Here is a 13056-nt window from a genome sequence, read left to right on the forward strand (position 1 = left end):
AGTGGACGGTGCAGGAAAGGCACGAGAGCATAGACGGCGGTCGCCAGAGCTCCCGCGGTCGCAAGGCCGGAGCGGCGCTGACCTGCGAGGGCCGCCAATGCTGCTTGCAGCTTTAATATCACATTGTTTTTCTAATTCTGAAACAAGTGACAGATAGTTTTACAGCTTTCCTGTCACTGCATTCAGAAATCACACTAAGGCAGCCAGAAGGCTGAGATGTTGGTGAAAGAGCCTAGGTAGTCATTTTTATGCTGGCTAAGGTCAATTAGCTGCAGCAGCCATCTTGAATTTAGGGAAGAAGTGCTGTGTTTTTAATTTCTAAAAGTTCAGCTAAGATTATTCCCTTCGCTCTGCTCTGCTGTTTTTGTGTCCAGAATAAACCCAATCACAGGAGTTGTAGAAGAGGACCAGCCCAATCCCATGGAGGGGATGACAGAGGAGCAGAAGGAGTATGAGGCCATGAAGCTGCTCAACATGTTTGACAAACTATCAAGGTTGCACAAAGTCACACTCAACAATACATTACACAGCTGTTTTAATGAATCCACATAGATTTTTATTTATATGGTATTTATATGTGTATTGTGTGTTTCTTGAATTATTACAACTTAAAATAATAAAGAATATGTAATCAGGAGACCTACCACTTTCATATTTATTAATATTTAGTGTTCTGGCAGGCTGAGTTGACCATACTTGTCACTGCAGGACTAATGTTATCCAGCCCATGCAGCTTGACATGGATGGGAACATGAGAGAGATGACCACAAAGGATCTGCACAAACTGACCCATAATCCTGTGTTCCAGCCAGAAGAACCAGCTGATTCAGACACTGAGGATGAAGCTTAGTTAACACATAAACATGATGGCAAGAGATATAAACATTTGTATTTATTTAGTAAATGTGCGAAGACCATACAGAGTTTATGAAAATCCATTCTAAAATATCAGGATGTAATAATAGTGATCTGATCTTTATCAGGTAATGAAATTATTCAAATTTAACCTCAGGTAAACAAAAACACAAGAGAGTCCACTATGCCATCATTTATTAAACAAAATGAAGCCAAAATCTTAAGGCTGTGTGGGAAAAATGGATCCAGTCCTGCTGCTTCAACAGGTTTTCAGAGGTTCAGTATCAGTCAGGTGCTGCTGATCAAATGTATTGATGAACTGATCATCAACAGTAGGACCACCTCTATAAAAGCAAGAGTTTTCTGAGTTTACTGCTTTGGAGCGTACAGGTGTGCGTAAACATAACGCCAAGGTGGAAAGACATCAGCAATGAGCTTAGAAGCAGCTCTCGGAAGGAACTAGAAGAGATGAACTTCACAGAAAACAGATCACAGAAAACACACACACATGCATATATATATATATATATATATATATATATATATATATATATATATATATGCGTGTAAGTGAACCACCGCACGTGAGAGAAGGTGCCGGCAGAGGACGGCTGGCCGACATTAGTGTTCCTGTTTCGGGTCAGCCGTGAGCTAGACGCCGCTAACTCCGCGGAGCACGAATATCCAATATCCAACTTAAAACTAACTTCACTGCGGTCACAAACCAGTTTCCTACCCAGCTGCACAAGAGTGGGGGGAAGCTGTTTTGTACGTCCTGCAGTGTAATCATCAAACATAAACGCATCGACCATCACTTTGTGTCTGCAAAAATTGTGAGGAGAGCTGCAGACGAGGGACAATCCAGAAATGGTCATGAATGTCAGTTTATAAGCTATCAAAGTTCTTAAATAAAGCACCTTTTGATAATGTCAATGTTTGTTGGTAATTATCTTACAAAACTAGTAAGTACTTCTGGTTTATATATTAAAAGTTATGTTTTTTTATTGATTTTAGTAAAAAAATCGCAACTTTTCATTGCAACTTTTAGGAAAATGCCCCGCGAAATCAGGCATTTTAGCCCACAACAATCACAAAAAATGTCCGCGAAATCCTGGAGGGACTGATAAAGCCCCACAGAAAAACACCACTGAGAGTTATTGCTGCTAAAGGCAGTTTTACAAAGTTGCTGGATCACGGGCTGGATGCAGTTTTTCAATCACAGTTTCAATGTTCTATTTTTTGTTAAATAAAGAATGGCACAGTGGAATCTGTTGTGTGTTTTTGTACATTTGAGGTTATATTTGAATCACTTTAGAACCTGGTAATGATCAAATCATTTCCCCTATGACTGTAAACTAAAAACAGCTGATCATTTCCCAAAGAGTGCTATTACAGCAAGAAAGATGGGTAGATGGGTTTCCTTCCCATTCATTTAAACTCCACCCTAGCCAACGATAAAAACTGCTGATGTGGAGAACAAGAACAACAGAACACCAAAAGTCTTTGGTTACTTCACAGCAAAGAAAAGGGTCAAATCTTTAAACTAGAACTGACAGGCCACAGTTGTCTCATCCTTGTTTGAACAGTTCTGCATGAACTCAGAGAAATATCTGCCTATGTCTTAAGTGAAAATGCACATATCTATAGCTGAATTTCAGTCATTTCTGAAGGCCTTCCTTTCCACTGTGATTAGAAAGGTTAATAATTGGGACTGTATTGGGAAATGCAGTACCATTACTCTACACCCAATAAGGACTCTTTATTTTTTCTTCTTCCGTTACCTTTAATGCGGCTCGCACGGGGCGACGTACCCACACATAAGTTATATCAAAACGACCGGCTCGATCTGGTAATGCAGGCTATTATTTTTCTTGGCATTTCGACTTAAGATGGCGACATAATTTGCAAAAAACGATGCATTTTTACCCCAAAACAGCCGAGCTGAGCAGCTAGAGTGAAGGGTCATGTGAAGTGTGGATCAGACTGCTGCTTTAAAAAAAACAAAGTTCAGTTCATGTGCGCATTTAAGGATAGCTACCAACACGGGTTTCTGTGAGTTACATTTATTTAGAAATGGTATATTTAGAAATAATATTATTGCAGTCTTTGAAAGTGTATTTGTGTTAGTATATCTCACAGTTATTTTGGCATTATTTAGACAGTGGTGTTGTATTATTTATCTGTTCTAGGACCATACACTTTTCAGCTTCAACTCACTCATTTTCTCATATATGGAGCTGAAATTTGGTGTGGTAGTACCTGACACAGAGTTCCATCATATACTGAATGCTGAGAAAAAAAAAGCTAACAACATCAAAATTCAGACCTAAAGTTGTTTGTGCTCTAACTTGAAAACCATGTAACTTAAGAAGGTCAAACTTCACAGCTACAACACTTATGGGTCAGGGATCACTGTGATAGATTACAAAGCCACAAGGTCACAGGTCAAGGTCACAAAAACCACACCATTTTAATTCCTCAAAGTTTTTTACAACTTCAACTTAGTCATAGTCAATATATAGAGCTGAAATTTGCTGTGGCAGTAGCTGAGAATGAGCCCCATCACATACTGAATGGTAAAACAAAACAAAAAAATAGCCACCAAAACTAACAAGGTCAAAATTTAGATCTAAACTTGTGCATGCTCTAACTTAGCAACCGTGTGACGTAGGAAGGTCAAACTTCACAGCTGGACTCCCGATGGGTCTAGGGATCGCCCTTTAGAGATCAAGATCACAAGGTCAAAGGTCAAGGTCACAAGAGCCCGTGAGCTCTAGCTCTGAAACTCTGTACAGTAGGAAGTTCGAACTTCACAGCTGGACTTGTGTGTCGAGGGTCAGCCTTTTATGATGCCTGTCTACAACGGATCGGCTTTTAGAGCAACAGTCAATCTGGACGAACATGCACACATGCAGTCCCGTCAAAGTTTCTCCAGGAACTTTGTAGTGAGGGATTACAGTTTGTCAGTCAAAGTGTCTCCTAGGGTCCTTGAAATGAGACACAAACTGATACCCTGTTAGTACAAATCTGCTTCCAGATGATGTCTCCTCTCAATAAACAATGTGCTTTATCAATAAAGAACAGAGATAAATAGTTGAAGTTTTAAAATGACACTGACTTTTGAGAACAATCATTCTAATTCTTGTTAATAAGGAAATCCACATAGGAGTTTTCTGAAGAAAAACTATCTTCCAAGGAAAAATGACCTGCTGTCTCCATTTTGAAAGGAAGTGTTTTTTGTTTGATGTAGGTGTTTTTAGGCTTTTGTTTCACAAAGGTATATGTATGAAAGACAAATAGCTTCTGGTTACTTTTTGATGTGGAGATCAACTGTATTTTTGAAAAACATAAAATAAATTCTAAATGTGTGTTATGTTTCATGTCCTGCAAATTTTTTATTTTCAGGAGTGAAGACAGATAAGATTGGGTTTAAGACTAAAGGTAAAACATTCTCATGTTAAAAGTCTGGTCTGAAAACAAATACTTTGTATTTCTGTTAAATAGCTCTTCTTTAAATCATTGTTAAATGAATAAAACTATTTAAAGCCAGTTTGGATAGTTGATGTTAAAACTCTAGTTCTCACCAAAATTTGAATGATTTTACAAAGAAATATTCAGCCAAATGCAAATGTCCTTACTTTTTGTGCACTATTTGTTTTGGAATTAGTAGGATCTCATAAACGCAATAAATAAATATTGTTTTTGAGCAATCTATAGTTGAAAAAACATTTTTTTTAGTTTAAAAAAAAACAAAACTTAAAAATTAAAAGCCAGTCTCCCTGATCTGGACAACAGGTCTAACTTGAACAGTGTTGCCAGATATACAGCAATTATCTTATTTTTACCATAGTTTTGGGGTTTATATGTTATACCAGGGGTAGGCAGCCCTGGTCCTGGAGAGCTACTATCCTGCATGATTTACTTGTTTCTCTGCTACAACACATCTGATTTGAATCAGTGTGTCATTAACAGGCTTCTGCAGAACATGAAGAGGTGATTTAACCATTGAATCATGTGTGTTGGAGCTGGGAAACAAGCAAAACATGCAGGATAGTGGCTCTCCAGGACCAGGGTTGCCTACCCCTGTGTTATACAATAAATTGGTTTAAAAGAAAACTCATATTTGCCTGTCATGGTACATACCCCCACCCTGCACAACTGAGGAAAGTGCACCCTTGCTCTCTACATATGGTGGTTTTGTTATTTTCTACCTGGCAACCCTGAAATTGAACAAGATAAAATATGGTTTAGAAAGTCAGTTCCTCATATGAGGATACATGTTCCTAGGAGGTTATATGTATAATATGTTTTAAGACCACAAATTTAAGAGAGGAGAAGACAAACTTCAATGAGTTTCAGTTAGCAAAACAAAGTAGGTCTACATCAGGTGGTCATTCTGATATAGAGTAACAATGTTACTGTTTTGTGGCCATTATGTCCTAATTCTAAAATATATTATTACTCAAAGATATAAAAAAAGACTTTGAGGTTTTGGAATGGACTCTTGACTTGACCACATTCTGATCTTTTAACGACCCCAGACTTATCAAATCAAATTTGTGCCAGTAAAATCGAACAAAAATATTAAATAACTGGTCAAACAAATAAAAGATCAAATATTGTACATCCATATAAATATTCTGTTAGCAAATCAAAGGTTTTGCTACTGAAAAGATTTGCTTGTTTCATTGTGGTTTATTTTCTGTCAGACCTTTATTTTTTATTTGGTTTTATTTGCTCAAATCTGATTCCATACAACAAACAACAAACACACCGTCTGTGAACCAGAATAAACTCCATAAACTTTTAATAATTACCAAGTATATGAATTTACACTCTGCTCATAACTTGTCTTAATGTCATGTTGTACATAGTTTGTGTGTGCAAGGCAAAGAAGAACATGACCGTAAAAAAATCAGATGCTGTTCATCACAACCACCCTGAGAGTTTCAAAGATTGAATCCTCATGTTGTTATCTTATACAGCTTCTCATTATTCAGTTCATTATTTGTTTAGGGGAAGGAGGACTTGGTGCTCTAATAAATACATACAGAATTAAAATCTGATTTTTGGATACAGTGGTTACTTATATAAATCGATGGCAGAAGCTAAACAGCATGTTGACAAATAAATAAAATATTTGTGAAAGCAAATAGGAGGTGGAGTTGACAGAGTAGAACAAGTGCAAACTCTGCTGGTGCTCAGTTTTTCACATGTATGAAAAGTTTTCACACCCACAACCAGTGAAGAATCTCCCCATTGGGGTCATAATGAAGGTGAAAAGCATAAGAATATGGTAAAACCACTGCACATTTTTCACAAATATGAAAACCCCTTGATGGGGGCCCTTTTACTGTAACTTAATTTTAGTGCACATGAAACTTTTTAAAATATCTTACTCTTTCTTTCTTTTGTTGAAAAAGAGGAAATAACTACTAATAAAGACATGGATAAATTATTTTGTACTTTTTCATTAAAGAAAGAAAATCCCACAAAGGTCACTGAAATAACTTGAAACTGACAAAAGTAATAATAAGGAAGAACCCCCCCCCCAATGAAGCTGGGGTTGACTAAAAGAATGGTACCTTAACTTAATATTTTGTTGCCCAAACATTTGAATCAATCACTCTAATCAAGTGATTTCTGTAACTCTATAAGACCCCAGCATCTGTCCACAGGTATTTTGTCCCACTCCTCATGAACAAACTGCTCTCTGTCTTAGGTTTGAAGGGTTCCTTCTCCAGACTGCAGGTTTCAGCTCCCTCCACAGATGTTCAAAAGGATTTAGATCAGGGCTGAGAAGGTCACTTCAGAACCGTCCAATGTTTGGTTCCGACACCATTCTTGGTGTTTTTAGCTGAGTGTTTTGGCTCATTATCCTGTTGGCCTCTTCCATGTTTCACTGTAGGTTACAGAGTTCTTTTCTTTGAATGTTTCATTTTTGGGTCTGTGAACATAGAGCTGATGGGACTTGTTGCTTAGAGGACATTCTCCTAAAAGCTTTGTGGTTTGTCAATGTGTATTTTGGCAAACTCCAGTCTTCCTTTTGTTATGACTTGGTGTCCTTAGTCTGTCCTCTGTCTGTGATCTGAACTGATGACCTTTGACTTTGGAGTTCACCTCTAATCTCTTTGAAAATTGTTTTTGGGTTCTTTGGCTACCATTCTTATTATTGGTCTTTTCAATTTGTCATCAGTTTTCTCCTGCAGCCACACCCAGAGAGGTTGTCTCCAGTCCTATGGACCTTAACCTTCTGAATAATCTGAGCAGCTGTAGTCAGAGGAACATCCAGCTGCTTGGAGATGATGTTATAGTCTTTATCTTTAACATGTTGCTCAGTCATTTTCTTTCTAAGCTCCTGAGACAACTCTGTCCTCAGCTTTCTGTGCTCCATGTTCAGTGTGGTACACACCATGATACCAACTAGTCCTGTGACTACTTTTCAGCCTTTAAGCAGTCAGACTGACTGATTACAAGACTGAAGACACCTGTGATGCTGATTACAAGACACACCTGAGTTTAACATGTCCCTTTGGGCAAACTAGTTTCAGTCTTTTCTAGGGATACCATCCTTTTGTCAAGGCCAGTTTCCTTAGTTTTTTTTTTTTTTTAAATAATTCTGTTGAACCATAATTCAAAAGAAATAATTGATTTTCATTAGCTGATTTTTAGTGGTTTTTCTTTTAAAATTTTATCAGTTTCAATTTATTTCAGTGACTTTTATTCATTTTTCTTTCTCTAACAAGAGTACAAACAAATTCATCTATATTGGTTTGTGTTTAATATGCACTTTATGCAATGTGTACTGCCACTGTGCATTTATGATTTCTTATTTTTAGGTTTAATTTAAAAGAAAATCTTTAATGCAAGAAGTAAAATAACTTTTTTTTTCCTTAGTTGGTGTACAAATGCAACCGATGCATATTTTTTTCTATTATCTTGGAAAGTAAGTTAAGTAAGTACAACAAACAAACAAAAAAAAAGCTAAAATCAGCTTTTTGTTTACATCAAACTCAAGCCTCAGAAGTTTCTGTTACATCTTTATAACAAGATATTTTAGAAAATAATAATCTTTGAGGTGATGTCGTAAAAACACATTGATGCTGAACCACAACAGATCCACTGAATAGAAGTGCAGAACAAAGCTCCATGCTCAGTTTTGTTGGATGACTGCTTGCATATTACTCAACACAAAAATACTTTCTCCAGTTATTCCATCACTTTGTTTTTAGTCCTGTTGTAGAGGGTGGTAATGAATGTGTTGATCATGTTACATTGTCTCCAAAGTGTGAAACATAGCACACAACCCTGATTTTCAACGACTGAATTTAGGTGCAAAGGGTTCACAATAAAAGTTGCAATGGGCTTTGTCAGAACAAAGCTCCATGCTCAGTTTTTTTGGATATTTGCTTGCATATTACCCAACACAAAAACAGAAGTGACTAAAATCGTATGTTTGAAAACAGAAAAAGACCGATTCCCATTTCACTTTCCTCTAACACTTTAGTTTTGCATGCTCAAACTGTGAAAACGGATGTTCCCATCCTTTTATGGGAAAGGCTTTCAAACCCTTAAAAACTGCAATTTTCAGGGGAACACTTTGAAACAAAATGACGTGTAGAAAACTCAAAAATGTATTCTTTGTATTAAAAATATTTTTACTGGCACAAAACAGATTGAAATGTTTAATTTAATGTATGTTGATGCATTTAAGTTTGTATTTAATGTTAATTATCCTTAAGAAGCTTAAAAAAATATTGTTGCATTGCTCCATAATAAATATGCTATTGTTTCAGCAAATATTATAATGTCTATTTAAGTGTATTATATTTGGTATGTTTGTTCATCTGCACCAAAAAAACAACAACAACAACAACAACAAAAAACATATCTGAAGTCTTTTGCAGGTTTGATAACGTTTACACATCATATATGGTCATGTTAATATTGCATCTGTTTATGTGAGAGGAATATTTTACCGGCTACTCTTCTTCAAATTAATGGCCAAGGGGCAGGGGTAGGGGTAATGCTAAGAAATGGGACTCAGCCGAAGTAGATGAAGTTAGTCAGTGCTTTTGTAATTTGATAGAAAATGACCTACCAGTGCATGGTTGGTGTGTTAACTTGTGTTTCGCTACAGCTAACAGTTTGGCTTTTTGAGGTGAAGAGGAAACTGCAAAAAAAAACTAGCTGTTCAATTCATTCCATTACAGGTGGTGTCTCACTGGGCTGTGAGTAGTTGGCAAACTGTATTCATGAGGGAGTCTCTAGAATGTCTTGTGACTTTGTGGGATTCTCAAATTCCTTGCATGAGTCGCAGAAGCGTGTAGTCTTCTCACCTGAGTTTTGAACATGTTCTAAAAATTTATGTGACAACTACCAAGCTGCCAAGGTTGGTACAAAGGGGGCTAAGGTGGGTGGAGGTGGGCAACAAATTATTGTGCACGGCTAAGATAAATTTTTGAAAGCCATGCACTTAAAAACAGGCTGTGATTACAAAAAAACTGATCGTGGCTTGTTGGTGATTTGGCCAATAACACTCAGAATTCAGAAAGACTGCAATGATAAATTCAATTATTTTCTCACAATTTTGAAGGTCTTTTGTTTCACCAATGACTCTGCCAACAGTCACAGCTCAGTGAAATACCACCTTAAAACCAATTTGCAGTTATTCAGAAATCAAGAGTATAATACATAGTAAAACAGACCAAATCATGTGCAAGTCAACTGGCAGACTTTTAAGAACAGGCCTGTCATGAGACACCACTATAATCTACAAGTACATATAACACTCACACTACAATTGACCCTCATTCCACTCCTGATTTCAGTGATGTTAAAGTAGTATCCCACAGGGCGGAGACTGTTGGCAATAAATTGCAAACAGCATTGAAGAGAGACTCTTAAAAATGCCTGGAAAAGTCCACAGGGATTCTCAATTTCCTCATGTGAGTTGCAGCATCTCACTTTTGTATTGCAGGATTTGTCAGTATATGAATTTCGGCCCAAATTTTGCCAGAAGTGTTGTTCATTGTGTTTACAAGTGAAAATTTGTGCATTTTCATGCAATTTTGTGACTCCAATTACACGTGTGACCAAAGGTTTTGAGAATGACACAAATATTAAATGTCACAAATGTTGCTGCAAAAAGAGCTGCTGACATCATTTCAAGGATCCTCTCATTAACACAGGTGAGCATAGGCCTGCATAGACCTGCAGGAGAACAAGTGAAGTCATCATTGCTTTGCAGAAAAAGGGCTTCACAGGCTGCAGAATATTGCTGCGAGTAAGATTCTACCTAACTCAATTGTTAATCAGACCATTAGGAACTTCAAGGAGAGAGGTTCAGTTGTTGTAAAGAAAACTTCAGGGTGCCTAAGAAAGTCCAGCAAGCACCAGGACTGTCTCATAAAGTTGATTCACCTGCAGGACCAGAGCACCACTAGTGTAGAGCTTGCTCAGGAATGGCAGCAGGCAGGTGTGAGTCCATCTGCATACACAGTGAGGCAAAGTCTTTTGGAGGATGTCCTGGTGTCAAGAAGGGCTGAAAAGAAGCCACTTCTCTCTAACAAAGACATCACAAACAGACTGATATTCTGCAAACGGTCAAGGGATTGGACTGGGGAGGACTTCAGTAAAGTCAGTTTCTCTTTACCATTGTTTGGGCCATTCAGAAAAACGATGGTCCAAAGAAGAAAAGGTGAGCACTATCATTAGTCCTTGCCAGCATTAAAGCATCCTGAGACTAGTGCTGCACAACATTAGGAAAAACATGAATATTATGGAATATTATTGTTTATCATTTCAGAGACAATATGAAGTGCAATAAACCAACATTTGCCACACTTCTCACTTTTTCTTTTATCATCACGATCATCTAAACCAGGTGTGGGCATCAAGGCCAGTTAGAGTCCCTTGGATTGACCAAATATATTACTAGCAGCAGAATATGAATGCACAGTGCCAGGAAATATAACAGACAGTGACTTTTTGCAGTCCAAGCAGTCCTTTGAGATATTGATATTGCACTCCCTGATATTGTAATGATGATAAATTTGTGATATCTTGTGCAGCCCTACCTGAGACCATTCATGTGAGGGGTTGTTTCTCAGCCAAGGGAAAGGGCTCACTCACAGTTTAGCATAAGGACACATTTAGGAATAAAGAATGGTACCTAAACGTCCTTCGAGAGGAACTTCTCCCAGCTATCCAAAATTTTTGGTGATAAACAATGTATTTCCCAGCATGATAGAGCATCATAACATAAGTGATAACTAAGTGGCTCAGGGAAGAAAACATTGAACTTCTGGGTCCATGGTTAGGAAATTCACCAGACCTTAATCTCATTGAGAAGGGTATATTGGGTAATCGTCAGTAAGCAAATAATCAAACAAAACCTTACAAACTCTGACAAGCTTCAAGCATTGATTATGTAAAAATGGGCTGCTATTAGTCAGGATTTGACCCAGTATCTGATTGACAGCATGCAAGGATGAATTTTGGAAGTCTTGAAAAAGAAAAGCCAACACTGCAAATACTAACTCTTTGCATACACTCAATGTAACTGTCAATAAAAGCCTTTGAAACACATGAATTGCTTGTAATTATACTTCAGTAAACTATGGAAACATCTGACAAAAAGATCTAAAAACAAAATCATTTCTTGTGTCATTCTCAAAACTTTTGACCATGGGTGTAGTTTCCAATTATCGCAGCCCAATAGGATGTTATCTTGATCGACCTTCCCATCCCAATCCTTGTGCTTGAACAGCTAAGTGTGTTTCTGTGCATCATTCAGATGGGGGGCTCTCAGCTCTATGTTCTGCCAGCTCGGACAGCTTTGTGTGCTGTTCAGAGAGGACCTCTCTTGTCTCCTTTGTGCTGTGTCCATGATCCACCGCAGCTGAGTGGGGAATTTCAGTAGATTTAGTTGCAACAGGGGCTGTGCTGGAGATATTTTCCTGTCCTGTTGGGGACACTTGCAGTTTTGTCAGAGTTTGTGGATTTGTGCTGGAGCTCTTTCTGTCAGATGCAAACATTACGGGAGACTTTCTAGTGGTTTGGGTTAGTTCTGGAGGTCTCTCTAATGTGGAAACAGCTTTTGAAATGATGGTTCTGGTTGCTGTTGATTCATGTTTAGCCTGAGGACAGGTTGAGTGAGGTACTTCTTTTCCTGGAACTGAATACTTGGCTTCAGCCACTTTACCCGCAAAGCCCCTTGTTCCTTTGTCTGCTTTAGGTTCCTCCAGTTGGCCAGTATCCTTCATTTCTTCAACTGACTGTTTTCTTATGCCACCAACTGTGTGAATAAAGAACAGGTAAAACAGATGAAGATCTTTAAATGACTAAAAGGAAGAAAAACAAAAAATGCAAAAAGAAGAATAAAAATCCATCTCACCATCAGTTCTTTGTGCTTTGTCTTCATTACAAGAAGGCAGGTCCCACTTGTTGCCCCTGAATCTGATGGGTGACCTCTGCAGTACTGTCTTCAGCTCTGAAAGAGATCAGAAAACCTTGAGATTTATTATCATTGTGGAAACAAGTGGCGGTTATAATCTATTTTTGATACATAACAGTGTGGATATGAAAGATTTAAAACTGATTTAAAAATTTCAAAAATCCATTATTAGTTAATGTTAATAATGTTATGTTGAGGAATGCAAAAGGCGGAATTTTGATGTCCAGCACCTAGACCATTTATAGTTTGCACACAACATAGACACCTTATTAAGGAGATAGCTGACTAAGACATCCAATGAAAGCCAGTATTTTGAAGTATTTTTGCTCTATGATGTTAAGGGAAAAGGATGATGACAAAAGCCACACTATATGCAGGTTGTGTAGACATTTTCACACATAGGAGCATCCAGGCGGAAGCTGTTGAGCCACCCCTGCAAAGGGCGCAGTGATAGCAGACCTAAGGGCACAACCCGAGTGACTGATGTCAGTTTGCCCAGGAGTCACAGGAAAGTGGCGTACAGAAACGTAATGTTATGCATATAACTACTGTTCCCTGAAGGAGGGGAACGAGGTACAACACATGTACTATGGGATATCATGCTCCCGCGTGTCCTGGCTGAAGACACCTTTAATCACGCCTTTAGGCAAATGACGTGATGACGACAAGTGACAGGCCCCGCCTGCACTATGTAACCGTCCGTCATCACAGTCATTCCTCAGTTCAATAGCCGCTCTTCACCG

General features: G+C 38.0%; 2 protein-coding genes across 7 annotated transcripts in view; one reads left to right on the plus strand and one right to left on the minus strand.

The window, feature by feature from the left end:
* ric8a (RIC8 guanine nucleotide exchange factor A) overlaps positions 1-1362 on the plus strand; it is a 31739-nt gene extending 30377 nt beyond the window's left edge. For both annotated transcript variants that reach the window (XM_017433905.3, XM_017433906.3), the window contains 2 exons: positions 375-494; positions 709-1362. In XM_017433905.3, the coding sequence (XP_017289394.1) occupies positions 375-494; positions 709-850 (262 nt within the window). In that variant the 3' untranslated portion in view covers positions 851-1362. The remainder of the gene's footprint in view (positions 1-374; positions 495-708) is intronic.
* carmil2 (capping protein regulator and myosin 1 linker 2) overlaps positions 1-13056 on the minus strand; it is a 163495-nt gene that overhangs the window by 23756 nt on the left and 126683 nt on the right. For 3 of the 5 annotated variants that reach the window (XM_025010032.2, XM_017433903.3, XM_017433902.3), the window contains 2 exons: positions 12254-12349; positions 6789-12154 (listed from right to left, as the gene is read on the minus strand). In XM_025010032.2, the coding sequence (XP_024865800.1) occupies positions 11646-12154; positions 12254-12349 (605 nt within the window). In that variant the 3' untranslated portion in view covers positions 6789-11645. Of the gene's footprint in view, positions 1-6788; positions 12155-12253; positions 12350-13056 lie in introns of those variants that run through there. The other 2 variants (XR_001809029.3, XM_017433904.3) reach the window with 1 other exon arrangement.

This window comes from Kryptolebias marmoratus, linkage group LG11, assembly GCF_001649575.2.
Source record: "Kryptolebias marmoratus isolate JLee-2015 linkage group LG11, ASM164957v2, whole genome shotgun sequence".
Lineage (NCBI taxonomy): Eukaryota > Metazoa > Chordata > Actinopteri > Cyprinodontiformes > Rivulidae > Kryptolebias > Kryptolebias marmoratus.